The sequence below is a fragment of the Micromys minutus genome, assembly GCF_963924665.1.
Source record: "Micromys minutus genome assembly, chromosome: 2".
Classification (NCBI taxonomy): domain Eukaryota; kingdom Metazoa; phylum Chordata; class Mammalia; order Rodentia; family Muridae; genus Micromys; species Micromys minutus.
In genome coordinates this window covers 51,416,792-51,432,990 of record NC_137971.1, presented here as the reverse complement: position 1 = coordinate 51,432,990, position 16,199 = coordinate 51,416,792, and the positions used below count along the sequence as shown (strand labels likewise).

Sequence of the window (16,199 nt, the reverse complement as noted above, 5' to 3'; positions counted from 1 at the left end):
AGGCTCTGCTCTTTCTTCCCACCTGCACTGTTGGTCACAGAAAACAGACAGCAGGAGTTCCTTGGGGACAAGCCTAGAAGGAATGCCTTTCCTCTAGCTGCAGCAGTTGTTATGGTGACCCTGAATGAGTTAGAAAGGATGGCTTCATCACCCTGGTTTCTGTGTAACTGGGACTCCGTCTTCCTCTCTGCACCAGAAGGCCAACACCTGTCACCTAGGGCTTTGTTTTCTAAAGAAAAGGTTCTGGATGTACCTATTATTCAGTTTATTTTTCCAAAAGGTTCTCTTGGCCTCTCCACCATGGAGCTATCTCAGCAGCTTTGAGGTTAGAAACCTCCAAAGTAGCCATTAAAAAGAGGTGTATCTAAATGAGTGTGGGCCACAGCCTAGAGCTTTGTCAGGTGACTCTAGACAGCTATGCTGTCACTCCCAGACTGACAGAACCCTCTGTCCTAAAAAAAAAATAATCTCAGCCACCTGGATAAGCCAGGGGTGGCCATTCTGAATACAGATGGAGGAACAACCCTGACCTAGAAGAATACTATAGGAGAGAGGAGAATCCATCTTGGCGCTGAGCTCTGTGTCCTGGAAGTTTCTAGGCACCCAGTAGCCCCAAGAAATGCAGCTGGGCCTAGAGCAACAGAACAAGTTTGTCCTGAGACATCAGTACAAATTGAATCTTAGCTCTATCCTTTGGTCTGGGGGAGTGTCACTCAGAAGTGGTTGTGTGTGTGTGTGTGTGTGTGTGTGTGTGTGTGTTGCAGCCTTCCTCTGAGGTGTCAGGGAGCAGCCACTGGCCCAGGAGATGCAGCTGGTGGGTTAGCTACTGGTCCACTGGGCAGCACTGTCTCTGGGACAACGCATGGTCGTTCCTGTGAGCAGTCCCAATGGACCCCTAAGAATCTTGGCTGATTCTGTGAGGGGCAGAGCTCCTGTGGAGCTCAGGAGACCTGTAGACAGGCACTTGCATTGTGATTCTGCCTCCTCCTTCTAGCTGGGTGTTAGGGGCAGTCTGTGTGTTGTGGGCCTCATTTGTTCCATCTGTGAGAAAGAACAACACTTCACAAGATTCAGAGAGGCCCAGCATGAGAAAGAGGCCCCCAAACCTGGCTAAAACACAGGAAGGCCATCCAGTCTCTTACCCTGCAGACTCGTGGAGATTGCCATAAACTCGTGGGGCTGCCATTCATTTGGCTTTATCTTTAGCCAGTCACACCCTCCAGCAGGCCCTCTGTGAGTGATGATATGGGGCAAGGGACCAGTGACTCTCAGGGAACTTACCTGACAGAGTGAGGAGTGGCAGATGTGTGGGCCTAACCATGGTTCACAATCCCGCCAAAGTCATTGTCCCTGAACCCTGGAAGGAGGCCCCTGGAGTGGCCCTGGAGGGCCTAGGAGGGTGTCAGGTGGGAAGTGGAAAGGTGACCCAGGCAGAAGTTGTGGACAGGCATGTGGAATGAGAGGATGGAGAGGGACCAGGGCAGCTGATCAAGGCCCTCAGTGACCCTGAGACGCTGATGCTTCTTTGCCTGAGCTGAGGTAAAGAAGAAGACACTCAGTTCCGAGTCCTGCAGCAGGTTGGGTGGTAGGCATCGAGGTGTCCCCTACTCTGGGCCTCTCTCTGGTGTGCGGCTGCTTGGGGGAGCCAGAGTAATGTTGGTGTCGGAGCAGCCTTCTAGCCCTTGGACTGTATTACAGGGAGGCCCAGAAAGGCAGCCCCCGAAAGAGGTCCCTGGAGATGGACCTCTCTGCTTTCCATGGCTGTCTGCAGGGGCTGGAAGAAGTCATCTCTTCCTGCTTCCTCCTCTTCCTCCCTTATCCCTTCTTCTTCCCTTTGCTCCCTCCCATCCACTGTCCTTCCTTTTTCTCATCCCTTTCTTCTTCCTTTTTATTCTTTTATAAATTATTTATTTGTGTGTATCACGGGAAGGGGCATGTTCCATGCTGAGGTCAGAGGACAATGCTGTGGAGTCATTTCTTTCTGACCACCATGTGGGTTCCAGATGGTTCAGCCTAGAGGCAGGTATCTTTTACCCACTACCGACAGCCCTACCCTTTCCCTCCTCTCTCCCTCTCTTCTCCTCCCGTTGTTGTGGTCATGGTCCTTCTTCAGGAAGGCTACAGCCGGGTAGCCATCAAGATGGAGATGTCTGCCGTGTCATGTGTCACCTTCTTCACTGACCTGTTCAGGAGAGACAGAAGTGTGACTCTAAGGAGCAGAATGACCCCTGATCCTTGACCCGTGTTCATGTTTAGGACTGAACATCCTGCCTGGGGCTCAGGTCTGAACTTACTGAGCTTATCAGGGTGGGGTGGGTTGTTCAACCAAGCCAACCACCTAATGGCTTTAGTGGCAGAGTCTGCCACCTTTGAAGCCCCCAGCAACAACAATGACACCCCAGTACCTCCCCCTGACAAACACCAGCTTGCTCACACGTACTCTCTCTCCCTTCACCCCTTTGTCTCTTTCAAGGTGGACCTGGGTGGCTCAGCCATTTTTTCCTCATTTTGGGATGGAGGGCGGAGAGTTAAGGTCCACCTGTTACCCTGGTGTCCATTCTCCCAGTGTGCTGTGTAACTCTGGGCCATCCTAGCCCTCCCTAGGCTTCTGCTTTCTCCTTTGTTCCAGGAGAAGAGTGAGTTCCCAGGCCAGCCTGTTTTGGGGTCTGTGGAGGGAGGGAGGAGAGCTGGGAGAAAGGGAGGAGGTGGTCCACAGGCTGTTCCACTCACTGTTTCTGGATGTCTTGGACGGTGTCAGGCAGAGGCAAGTTCATGGTTTCTGGCAGCAGCAGTGCGGCTAGGCCACTTAACACGGGCACCACCCCGTACACCAGCAGGGGCAGCCAAGAGCCGTAGACACCCAGCAGCCGCACCATAGGCCCTAGCATGGCTCCCCCTCGGGCTGCTACCTGGCCCAGGCCCACTGCAGTCATCCTGTGGAAGCACATTTGCCCTTGAGTCACATTCTGCCTGTCTACAGCCTTGACCACCCTAGGTCCAGGAAGGCCCAACAAAGCCAGCAGCGGGGAAACCCATGAAGACCTGGTGGGCGCTCTCCCCTCTAGGCTATGGTGCTCTTCTTGAGCCTGTGATAGCCTCACCTGATCACGGTGGGGAAGAGTTCACTGCTATAGATGGTGACACAGGTGAAGGCAGCCCCCAGGGACCCCAGCCCCAGCACAGCCAGGGACGAGCGAAGGACCCCCATCTCTGTGAACAGTAATGGCATCAGCAGAGTGGGGTCCTGTATTTCCTGTCCTATATAGGCTTGTCTGTCAAACGCCTGTGACTTACCCCCCAGGACCCACACTGTGTCCTATGTAAGTAACTTGTGGCCCCAATCTATCTGTTCCCAGGAGCCCCCGTCCCCTTTCTCTCCCACCCTAGTGTATTAGTGATTTCCGTGTTAATCTTAAGGCTTTCCTGATCTCCCCTAAAATTCTCACTGCTCCATCCATTACCCTCTCTCTGTCATTTCCCTCACTCTGTATATTGGTTCCACTTCCACCCACAGGGAGGGTAGGAGAGCCTAATCTACCGCACCACATTTTTACCTCCTCCTGCTCACCCACAGCCAGGCTGCAGCTCACCATGGGGCACCAGTATGTTGGCCAGGATGCAGAGTCCCGGCAGCACCAGGGAGCTGGCCTGGCAGAAGCGCCGGCCCAAGCGGCGGAGCAGCAGCAGGCTGCCGGTCTTCACTGGGAGGTCTACAATTCCGATGAGCGCCTGGAGCAGGAAGATATTGCTTCCTAGGGATTGCAGGTCAAGGGCCAGGCCGTAGAATGTGAAGCCAAAGGCAAACCTAGGAGTGAGGGTGGATGGATTAGCCTGGGTTGGCTGCTCTTCTGTCTGCCCTGTTTGCCTTGTCCAGGCTCACTTTAGGGAGAGAGAGGCTGGTGGCCTCTGAGGGCCAGCCTATGGGAGACTGGGCATTTCTCTCTCCATTTCTCTCTGCTCAGACACTCCCTTTGCAATGCTATCACATTGGCTCAAGCATCCTCTGAATAAACCCTCCCTCCAGAGTCATCATGGATTTGATCTTCGTTGGGTGGCTGAAGCTTTAAGCCTGGGCGATAACCTGCTCATGCCTAGTACCGCTAAATAAGATGGATCAGCCTGTCTGCTGGGTTGCTTTGTGTCTGGTTCACCTCTCCAGGTTTTCCGGCATCATTGTTCTGAATCTCCTCCTTCAATCCCTTCTAGGCACATGGGCCTGCAATCCTCGTTCACCAGCCCACCCAGCTTGGCTTGTCTCCTCTAGGAGCCTAACTGTAGATAGTAAGGACCCTGAGGTCATCCTAGAGGCATCCCTAGCCAGAGGCCCCATCCTTGGCCGCTGGGCAGCTGGCTTGGCTTTAGGGCATCTACCAGCACAGCATGGAGATGAAGGTTCGGAGGCGCAGCCCAGGCGTGTGGAATAGAGTGCCCAGACTGGCACGAGCTTGGTTCCCGCTTGGTTCCTCCTGCATGGCTGACCGCAAGACCTGTGGGAATAGGGACTGTTAGCACCAGGTACCCACAGGCCCACCCCCAGGGGCCTTTACTTGACCTCCAAGGGAGCTCCTGTGTGAAGCCAGGAAGAGTATGTAAGGGGACAGGGTTGAGGGAAGACCTAGTCCTGGCTTACCTCCATGGTCAACGTGTCTCCCTCTGCCTTCCTCCTGTTGACAGCAGCTACCCTTTGTAGTTCCTGTAGGCCCTGGTCCAGCCTGCCCGCCATGATGAGCCAGCGTGCTGATTCTGGCAGCCACCTGAAGTGGAAGAGGGATCGCTGATTGCAGCCCCTGTTGCCTGGCCTAGGTCACCCTTCTGTGTTCTGTTCTTCTGTGCCTTCTGCCTAATGGGGTGGCTTCAGGGGGTATTGAAAGCTTCAGTCTCGGGCAGCTGAAGTCAATGGAGGCCAAAAAGGACAATGGGACCACAGTGGCTTGTGTAGCAAGGACACCTGAATTCCCACCTGTACCAGCAGGTGGTCTTCCAGTCTCCTTCTCTGAGTTTGGGGGAGCCCAATATTCTCTAGTCCCTGAAGAGGCTGCAGAATAGGGCCTTTGTTGTCCCTTCTACCTTCTTGCTCCATGGCCTCTCCTCAGCCTCACCCATGAGGCAGGCCTGGATGTAGGAAGGACCACAGAGGCTGCCGGGTGTCTCAGCATCATGGCATCTTTTTATGCCATACACGTTCCCTCCTTCCCTGCCCCACAGTCATATGTCTTCTTGTTACAAACAGCTTCACCATCCCTGCCCGGTCTCAGGCTAGGACCAGTATCTGTAACATCACCAAACTGCTTCTCTCTGCACCCGCACCCCAGCAGCCACTGATCCTTGGACCCTTTGACCTCATTGTACCTGACTGTTCCCCTGGGCCCAGCTGGTTCTGTGTCAGGTTATAGCTGCTGGATACTCTTGGGAATCAAACCTCTCTCTTTCTGTCACACACACAGAGACAGACAGACACACAGACACACAGACACACAGACACACACACACACACACACACACACACACACTTGATGCACTAAACTGAGTCCTCTGAGCCTTTGGTAGTTAACCACCATACACTATATCCAGGTCTATGATTACAAAAGTTCTTCCCCACCCAGAAGCACAGGTTGTCCCTTCTGAGCAGCAATTGAGAGGACCCATCTGTTCACGCCCCCTAGGACCTGGAGCACTCCTGATTTTGAAACCAGCGGAGGGGAAGGGAATGAGAGAACAGATAGTGTCGGTGATTCTCGGTGGCCTGCTGGACTTGGGAAGCAGTGAAGGGGCGAAAGGCATCCTGGGAAGTAGGTGAAAGGAGTTGGTTAGGAGGAGTCGGGCAGGTAGTTGGAGACCTGAGGCTGGAGGAGTCAAGGTGTGAAGGTAGATGGGAAGGGTTGGAGCAGGGGTGGGATGATACAAGGTGAAGTGGAGATTTGGGGTTTGCAACATGTCAAAGGGGCTGGCGATAGTTTGCTGCTGGACTACAGAAAGATGGCACCTGGCTTGTTGCAGGTGAGATGGAACAGGGGGCACCTGGACTTTGGGCAGCAGCGGTGAACATCTTCAGGGCCCTGATCACTAGAACTCCTAAACCCTTTGTCTGCAGGAAAAGGAGTTTCCCACCTTGATCCCCAAGAATGAGCAGAACCTTTTTCAAGGAGGGGGGCTGCAGCACCCACCATGAATAAACAAAGAAGAGGAAGAAGGGGGCAGAGACAGCCAGCTGTAGCATCCTCCAGCTGCGTACACCATAGGCCACAGAACCTGTCAGGGCCTGTCCAAAGCTGAAGCCCAAGGCGTTCAAAGTCATCATCAAGGGGCTAGCCTGGGTTGATGTCCACTCCATCACTGCAAGGAGCAAGGAAAGGGTCAATCCTGGGTCCTGCATACAGTCTTCCCAACCCAGCGCCAAATAGGGACATACAGAGACTGGCTGTGTTCATCATGACACCTGCCACTGCAGCGGCCACCAGGAAACGAAACAGGCAGTAGAGGGGGAAGGTGGGCACGAGGGCAGCTGTTGTGCCGGACACAGACACCAGAAGATAGCTCCAGGTCAGCACCCTTCTGCGACCAAACCTGCAGTACACATGGGGAGGCATGTCATTGGCCAGCAACACAGATCTCGGCCACCAAGGGCCCTCTGTCCCTGAGCCCTTCAATGAGGAAGGTAGAAAGTCACATGACCCATGGGAGGGTCATGAACATGAGGAGAGCTAGCAAGTGAATTTCTCCTTAGCAGAGGCACTAAGCAACAGATGAAGTGTTGTTTGTGTGGCGCTGTGGCAGAGAGGACATTAGGAATGAATATTCAGAGAAACAGTGACCTCCCACAAACCTGGAGAAAAGTTGGTGAACTAGCTTGGGAAAGCTGTAGGGCTCACTCAGCAGAGCCTGCATGGCCCTGGTGGGCATACTCACCTATCTGAGGTATGGCCACACACTACAGCTCCTACCAGGATTCCAGCCAGGAAGATGGACTGAGCCATGGGCCTCAGGGCCTGGGAATCACACACCAGATCCCACTGGAGGGAAAGAGGGGCAGAGCTGAGATCAGGGGGGGCAATCTGAGCAGAAGAGGTGAAGGAGGTAGAACAGAGCTGAACATGGGCTGAGCCGTGTGGGACTCTCAGGGCACCCACAGGCTTAGTAGCCTGGTTTCTTCTGCAGTATCCCATCACCCCTGTACTCAGTCAAAGGTGGAGACCCTCTGGCTTTATCTACTCCCTCTAGAGCCTTGGCCCTTAGCTGAGAAACCTCTCTTCCCTGGAGGTTGCTTCCCCTTGCTCCTCATTCAGGATCCTTCCTGCTTCCTGGGCAGCTGCTCCTCTCCACTGGCTTGGGTTGTCTGGCTCTCCCCTCCCCCACTCCTCTTTTGGCTTTTCATCTCAAGAAGGGTTTCTTTGTGTAGCTCTGGCTGGCTTGACTTAGAAATCATTCTGTAGACCAGGCTGGCCTCAAACTCAGAGAGATCCTCTTGCCTCAGCCTTCTGAGTGCTGGGATTAAACATATACCACCACTACCAGGCTCCTTGTCTTTGTGTGTGTGTGTGTGTGTGTGTGTGTGTGCCTTTGCGTGGTGTAATGCTTATGAAGGTCAGAGTTCAATCTCTGGAACTGTCTATATTATTTTTGAGGAAAGGTTCCTCAATGACCCTGGGACTATAGGGTGGCTAGCTGGCTAGTGAGCCCCAGGGTCCCACTTGTTTCCGCCTTTCTAGAGTTAGCATTGCAATCGCAGCACCACCGGGCCTGGCTTTTCCCTGCGTACAGGAGAGCTGACCTCAGGTCTTCATGCTTAAAGGACAGGCAGTCTGCAGATTGACTGCCCCGGCCTGCCAACATCTCTGATAAGAGGCCAGTGTTGGCTCAGGTCCTCTGTGTTCAGCCCAGAGACAGACCACGGACTTCTGTGTCTGAGTGGCCTGGAGTCATGGCTGAGGTTCCACTATGGGTGAAGCCCTTGGGTGATGCAGAAACAGAAGTGCCACCCCAGGCCGTCTGTGTAGACAAACATCTCTGTGTGCCCCAGGCTGGCCTCAGACTCATGATAATCCTCCTGTCTCTTTAGTGCTGGAGCCACGGGTATGTACCACTAAATATGACTGCAGATGGACTCCGGCTGCCCAGTCCCCTAGAGGCCTACATGGTTGCCCTCAAGTGAGGAGGCTTGGGGAGGTGCATCCTTTTTGAGACTGGAACATTTAAGTCCAGCCAACAGTGACTGTGACTTTGGCCTCCCAAGTGCTGTTACCGTGGTCACGATTGTGGACCTGAAGGTACTGTGGTCGTAAACCCAGCCATCCTCACATGGCTCAGTGTCAGCGTCACTCCAGTTGGTGGCCGTGGTGTTGGGCTCTGTAAGCTGCCACTGAGGTTGTCGGAAGCGGAGGCACTGGTGGGGTTGCTGATCAGGACCAGGTGGGATGGAAGCAGCCAGAAGGACATCGCGTCCAACGTTCCCAGCGACACTTGCCTGGGAGGTGCTGTTGTCCAGAAGAGGCACCCAACAGCGGTGGTGCGGAACTGCGGCTGAGAAGTTCTCCAGCATGTTCTGGGTGGTGACCCACAAAATGGGGGTCACTAGAGCCACTGCCTGGAAGAGCTGGAACCTGCCCTGGCCCCCTACTCGGTCCAGGAGTTCAGGAAACGCCATGGCTTTCTCCCGGGTACCACCACGCAGCTTCCTCTTTACAGAGGCAGGCCCAGGACCACGGGGCTCGCGTGGTGAGCCTGCTTCTCCCACGGCTCCGCCCATACCAGCCTCTTCATATGCATGTCACACAGCCATGTCGCTAAGTCACAGCCAGCCAAGACTCTTGTATATCTGCTTGCTGCCCGTCACACGGAGACCTGGAACCCTCCGTGGTAACCTGGAGGACATGGGGGACCTCTCAGAGACACAGCAGACTCTGGCTCTCAGAAAAAACCAAATTTGGGAAGCAAGGAGGGTGGAGAGAGAAGTTACTCTGGCTAGAATTAAAGTGTGACTAGGAGAGCCATTTAATAGCAGAGGGTTTAGTAATCATTTCTTCAAAGTTTAACCAGCCCAGTGCCATTGCAGATGAAAGTGGTAATTTCTTGCCAACCTGGCTTCATGGCCCTGGTCTCTGTCAGGGTGTGGCAAGATCTGGGCACTAGCTCTGCCACTAAGGGTGTTGGGGCTGCCATCCCTTGGTGTTCCTACCTGCCTTCTGGGGGACATCATGACTGTGCTGTGAGCTAATCCAGGAGAGGGTGAGCCTGGGGGTCCCTCCCTCAGAGCTGACATGATCCTAGCTTGGGTGGTGGCATCCTATGTTTGAGGATTATGTGTCCCATGTCACCCAGTCTTTGGGCCTCATTAACCTCTTGAAGCTGCCATTGCTCCTGTTCTTTCTTATTGATTCCCTGTACTGAGCCTCACTAAGTCTTTTTTGACATTAGCTCATACCCCTATACCCTTCAAGACAAATATCCTAAAGTATTGAGACCTCTGTCTCTTCCCCAGGTCTCCTTGTCTTAGTACCCATTTCTTTTGCCCGTAATCACATGGCCCTCTGTCTGGAATGGAGCCACAGTTCACACCCAGGAAACTCAGCTGCCTGTCTCACATGTCTCTTAGGACTTTTCCATTTGCCTCTGTTCTGCTCTGTCCCCTCCCTGACCTGTCCCTCTACTCTGTTCCCTCCACTTACTGCCACACTACAAAACCTCACACTAAACCCTGCCTTAAACACCAGGGCCCTGGTCTTCTAGGACAGCAAATGCTTAGCCAGGAAGCATTTCTCCAGTCCTGTCTGACTTCCATTTTAAAGATTCCCTGGCTCCTGGGAGGAGAAAAACCCGACAAAGGGGAAAATGTCCCCCAGGAAGCCATGGGAGTGACGTTGTGGACAAAAACAGTGGAGAAGGCTGGTGCAGAGGCAGAGAGAAGTCTGTGGACACCGGGCATGCTGACTAGTTTTGGTTCAAGGTAGTTCTGAGAGTGGAAAAGGAAAAACTGATCAGGTGGTAGATACAGGTGCCCATACCATTCCTGACACAGAGGTTTTTTAAAAATTATTTTTAGTGTGTTGTGTGAGTGCACACACACACACACACACACACACACACACACACGCACGCACACACACACACACACTTACACAGGGGCTTGTGCATATGAGTACAGGTGCTCACGGAGGCCAGAAGAGGGGCATCTGATCCCTTGGAGCTGGAGTTACAAGCAGTTGTGAGCTGCAAGCTGTGGGTGCTGGAAACTGAACACTGACCCTCTGAAAGAGCAGCAGTACTGCTTAACTGAGCCATCTTTCCGTCCAGAAGCTTCTTTCTTAATTGTGTAAAGTTCCAGGTGGTTGCTGCTGATTGGCAGGTGGCTGTCCTCTAAGGGGAGTCTGGGAATGTAGCCCCAGCAGCTGTCTCATCTGTCAGCCATGGGGTGTGCTTGGAGTTTTCAAACAACAACTTTAATTAGGGTTCTTTAACACTTCATCCTCCCTTCTAGCCCGCCTACCAGAGGTAGAGGAAAAGAACAGTAGATAGGAAATGGGGGTTGTGAACCTGTTTAGAAATAGAGTTTTGGGGAGATCCAGTCTTTGCTGTCAGGATATCAGCAGTCCAGTCCACTATCAAAACACCAAACAGGAATCAGCAGCAGCAGCAGCTCAACCCAGAAGAAATGAGTCCATGGAAGCTTCCAGCATAGCACGAGAAGTTCTTTGGCAAGTTACCCTCTGTGAAGTCACGATCAGCAACATGGTGCAAGGCGAACCAATACAAGAGCTTTGCCAGACCGTCTGTGGGGTCATATTTATATTCTTTCTAAATATCACATAGCTCTCACATGTCTGCTTCAGCAAAACATCCTCTCACCTGTGTCTGCTTCAGCAAAACATCACATGACATTATTGAATCCTCAAAGAAACCAGAAATGTCCACTTTAGTGGAGGGTAAGAGAAGATGGCCAATCAACCTGACTTGGCTTCTGTAGCCTGAGCTGAAAGTGACAATAGTAATTCTGTCCTCAGTTCAGTGGTGGAAGCTAGTCAAGGCCATCCTAAATAGTCAGGGTGGATGGAGACATAGTTCCAGCTCTACACTGGGAAGTAAAAGGAGGATCTGTGGACATTATCACTCTAGGGCTAATAGGTCACTAGCTTTCGGTCTAGAGAAGACAGACAGTATCGTTAGCTCCTGTGCTAATGGGGGCTCCTAGTTAGAAACTAGGATGGCGATGACTTGTAGAAGTGGGAGCATTGGTTGGAGACAGGTCTTGAGCCCAGAAGGGCATGGCCCAGCTGCAGAAATGGGTGCTCCTGGGGCCCTGAGGAATTGTCCTCTGTCCTGGGTATTGGGAGGGCAAGGAAGGCTGGTGACATAAGAAGCAACACAGGCAATGGGGATGGGGACATTGCAAGTTTGAGTACAGGGGAGATGTGTGTCTTGGAGGATGTAGCTGGTGTCCTCTCACGGCCTGGGATGGGATTTTGTAAGAAAGCCCAGTGGCCTCTGCAGCCCGGAGTACCTTATGGATTGGCACTGTCTTAGAGGGTTTGGGCCCACGACCACAAAGCCCGGAAGGGTGAATACTCGGCAGCAACTGAAAGGGTGTTCCTTTTGTCCTTGGTCCTCAGAGTTGAATCTTGCAGAGGGCAGAGTGGTCTGAGGATACCGGGAAATAGAGAGGAGTGAGAAGAGGAGTTTGGGGGTTCAGGTCAGAAGGAAGCTGAGGCAGCTGTTGTCAGTCTGGTTCTAATGAGGATGTAAATGCAGAGTACGTACAGAAAAGGCTTTCGGGGAAAGAAAGGTCTGAGAGTGTAGGTGAGGAGGTTAAACCAGGTTAGACCAGAAGAGATGGGGAGACTGAGTTGCTGAAGACCTTGGAGTTCCTGCCGCCTTGGCAGTATTAGGCTGTAATGAGGGAGCTACACTGGGGTTCCACACCAGCTCCAGCTCCTCTTTGTCATTATCCCTCTCTTGGACCTGGGGCACATCATGGTCATCTTCACTTTCTGGCCTGATCATGCAGCAGGCTTTTTTGGTGTGTGCATCCTCTTGGCCCCTAATATCCTGCTGTGATGGCAGCTGCCTCTGGCCTCTAGCCAGGCAGGAGAAAGGGCAGGCCAGTCTGGGAGAGCTGACTGTGGGTGACTCAGCAAAGCCCTGGGGTCTAGTAAATCCAGGAGGCTGCTGGAGGAAGCAGCACCCTGAGGTGGCTGCTGAGCAGGGTGCTGCCAGAGTTTCCAGGTTGTGTCCTCAGATTCCTAAGTTCTCACTGCAGGATAGGAGCCTCTGTTCAGCTCACTTGGTTCGACGATGAAATGGTACTTCCGGAATGTTCTCTGAGAAGGGACCTCCCAGCCTGCTGCTTGTCACCTTGAGTGGACCTTTCTGTGCGTGCCTTGAGACAGGGTTTCTTGTAGTTCATGGCTTTGGAAATCACTGTAGAACTGAGGATGGCTTTAGGCTCCTGTTTCAGCCTCCCAAGCTCTGAATTACAGGCATACACCACCACACCTGGTTTTATGCTGCACTGGGAGGAGAACCCAGGGCATCACACGTGCTAGGCAAGCGCTCTACCAGCTAGTTCACAGCCCAGCCCTGAGAAGAACTCTTTGTGGCTGTCCAGTGCTTCAGAGAGAAGGTCATAGCTCTTGGCCTTTTTTCCCTCCTTCCTCTGCTGCCTTGACCCCCTGGGCATTGACTCCTTCCTGCGTATGCACACCCCACCCCCTTCCTTTCTGTCCCTCTTACTAAAGTCGGCCATGTCCTCCCAACCCGATTCCCTGCTGCCTCCTTTACATCTATCTGTAGGAGAGAAGCACCTGTAGATGTGTAGCCCAGGTAGATGCCATGAGTCAGGTCCCAGGCACTGTTTTTCTAACAGTGCCCCAGGCAGAGCTAAAGGCCAGGGTGTCTAGAGAAGGGTGTGTTCTGGGCATGACTTGGCAGTGATCCCAGTGGAAAGGGTGATGATGGTGGTGATGGTGATGATGGTGGTGGTGGTGGTGATGGTGGTGGTAGTGATGGTGATGATGGTGATGATGGTGGTGATAGTGATGGTGGTGATAGTGGTGATGGTGATGATGGTGGTGATGGTGGTGATGGTGATGATGGTGGTGATAGTGGTGATGGTGGTGGTAGTGATGGTGATGATGGTGGTGATGGTGGTGATAGTGGTGATGGTGGTGGTAGTGATGGTGATGATGGTGGTGATGGTGGTGATAGTGGTGATGGTGGTGATGGTGGTGATGATGATGATTGTGATGATGGTGGTGATAGTGATGATGGTGGTGATAGTGGTGATGGTGGTGGTGGTGGTGATGGTGGTGATGGTGGTAGTGATGGTGATGATGGTGATGATGGTGGTGATGGTGGTCATAGTGGTGATGGTAGAGGCAGCTAATGGCCCCTGACTTTTAGTATGTACTAGCCACTATTCGGAGTTCCTTTTTCTCTATGCTTGACCTATTTAATCATCCTGACGTTGTTTACGAGCAGATTGAGCATTCTTGTACACATATTTATAGAGGTGCATCCTGAGGCGGAAAGCGGCGAGACCAGGTCATCTGCGGCCTGTGGCAGAGTCCTGCCCTCCTGTCTGAGCCTTCAGACAGAAGCTGGCCTGAGAGAAAGCTTGAGCGGGGAGTGGGATAGAGAGCCACAGAGCACGTCTGTCACAGCATCTGACGGCTTCCTTGGGGTTCATTACTGTCCTCTCTCCCTAGGCTCCAGGTTCTACTTCTCCTGACCCTCCACCTCCTCAAGGAGCTCCAGGAAAGTCCCCATGGCATCCTTGGTGGCTGGGAAGGTCCACCTTTTTTCATAAACCACCCACTTGTTCAGCCCCTAGACCAGATTCTAGCTTTGTGCACATGTGGCTAAGGGACCCCTAACATGCTTTCTCAGACAAAAGTAGCTCCTTTTCCTAAGATGACTTGCTGGGTCACCCACCCCCAAAGCAGCTTTCTCCTGCACCCGGCCTGCCTGTGGTCCTCGCGAGCACCCAGCAGACACAGGGTCCCCATGACATTTCTGCTGATCCTCACAGCATTTTAGAGCATCACAGAGTATTTTCTCTGGACTTGGGCACTGGCCAGCTACCCGTGTGTCTTCCTGCCCACCTGGAGATAGTATATGGGGGGAGTGGCTGGGATGGCCAGACTTGGATAGCTTAGCGGCATCTGGATGACAGGAAGTTGGGGCAAGTGTACTTGTGGCTTTAACTCTCCCCCGCCCCATGGGAGTGCCCCTTTCAGTCCTTTCTGCTCCACTCCCTGGCTTCCTGCCACCATGGAGGGCGCCTGTGGCTCACTGAACAAATCTGCCCTAAGTAGGTCAAGGAGAGCTCTGAGTGGCTGGCTCCTCGCGCCTTCTTTCATGTGCCCAGCGGCTCCCGAAAGTCTGGCCTCTGTGCTCCAAAGGGACTTTGCTCTCCTTGCCATGTCAAAAAGATATTTCATGTTAAAATTCAACGCAGGATGTTAACCAGCCGTCGGAATGAGGCTGTCAAGGCAAGGGCTGCTCAAACAGGTTGAACTTCACACCAGCTTGTGTTCTGACAAGGGTCCTGCCCACACTGTGACCAGCTGGTGTGTTTGGACAAGGCTAGGAGGGAATTCTGCCTCATCTTCTGTATTCTCTTTCTCCGTGGCTCTCTCTAGGTTCTCAGCCTTTCCTGGAGGATCCCTGCTTTTACTGCAGGGTACACATATGGGTTTGTTGGGAGGGTTGGGGAGCTAGGGGTATCTCTTCTGAGGAACGGTTTTAAGCCGGCACCAGGCCCAGACTGGCAATGGGGAGGGGATGCAGAAGTAGAATTTGTCAGGTAAGCTCATCTCACCAGAAAACAGTGCTGAGAATCAGCTGGCAGAATCCGGGTACAGGCTGGGTCTCTTCTTGCATTTTGCGAACCAAGAATCCACACCAACTAAGATCAGAGAGCCCAGAACTGTTCACAGCTTCAACGGAGCCCACAGGCTCTCCTGAGCCATCGAGGTCTGGCGGTTGTGCACACAGGTTCCAGCCAGCCTGTGTGGTGGCTTCAGTGCCTTCCTGTTTTACTTGTTCCTCGGAGATGTCAACTACCCCCTCTGCATCTCACTGTTCTCCCCCAGAGCACCGATAATAGCTCTGTTCTCATGAAGCTCTTGAGTGGTAGATTTTGCGTCAATAGCTTATGCCCGGCTCTAGTATACAGCGAGCACACCATTCATGCCGCGGTTGGGATTATAAGTATGATTATTACCATCATTATTTTTAATTGTTTTGATAAGGCACCTTGTAAGTAATTCATGGGAGCCTCTGAGGCTCAACTTGAAACAAGCTCCGGGTAGCTCTGGTCGGCCTAGAGTCGGATCAGGGTTTGGAAGCTGAGCAGAGCGACACACTGTTTGCCACAGAGAGAGGCAGGTGACAATCTGGGTTGTGTGACTCATCTTTTCACATATGGCTAATGTGTGCTTGGTGGCTCTAACAGAGAACTCTGTTTTTGTCTATTGAGGACACCTGTGAGGCAGATGCTGTGGGAACTGGGCTCCCGAGAGCTAAACACAATTGGCTCACTCCCAGGCCTGCCTTTTGGCAGATTTAAAAGAGGGTTTGGGATGAGCTAGAAGCTTCTGTGTCCTGTCCCCTGCAGGGATATCTCAGCCAATGCTCTGTGCCGCTTCCTTTGTGTCGATCCTGGGTCTTCATCCTGCAAATTGCCTTTTTCTGCAGCCACACCCCCACATGCGCATGCTCACATATGTGTACACACAGGTGTATAACACAGACACGTGAGGAGACACATGTCTACACTGCTCACCTCATATTGGAAGGACACAAAGGGGAAGGGCTTTGAGCAAATGGAATCAGAGAGGGTGAGACTGTGGCCACATGGCTAGGTGGCCTTTTGACCTCTTTATTTTTTTTCTCTTATTCTCCCATCCATCCATGTGTTTATCCATCCATCTGTTTATCCATCCATCCATCCATCCATCCATCCATCCATCCATCCATCCAAGCATCATTTGCCTGCTGATTACTGAAACAGCTTGAGAGGCTGGGGTTATGGCTCAGTTGCTGAGTGCTTGCTGAGCATGAACCCCTGAGTTTAGACCTATGGTGGTGCATACCTGCAATCCCAGCAGCCCCTGGGTTTGAACTTATGGTGGTGCATACCTGTAATCCCAGCAGCCCCTGGGTTTGCACCTATGGTGATGTACACCTGAAATCCCAGCAGCGTGGAG

The 16,199-nt window shown here is 52.7% G+C and overlaps 1 protein-coding gene across 1 annotated transcript; it reads right to left on the bottom strand.

The window, feature by feature from the left end:
• Positions 1–2,118: 2,118 nt before the first annotated feature.
• SLC22A12 (solute carrier family 22 member 12) lies at positions 2,119–8,641 on the bottom strand (the record flags this gene model as incomplete). The annotated part of the gene is made up of 10 exons (XM_080913505.1): positions 2,119–2,182; positions 2,731–2,934; positions 3,102–3,210; positions 3,591–3,805; positions 4,372–4,487; positions 4,631–4,754; positions 6,165–6,333; positions 6,410–6,564; positions 6,907–7,010; positions 8,240–8,641. 10 exons carry the CDS (start codon positions 8,639–8,641, stop codon positions 2,119–2,121), a joined length of 1,662 nt encoding a protein of 553 aa, XP_080769631.1.
• Between the last annotated feature and the right edge of the window lie 7,558 nt (positions 8,642–16,199).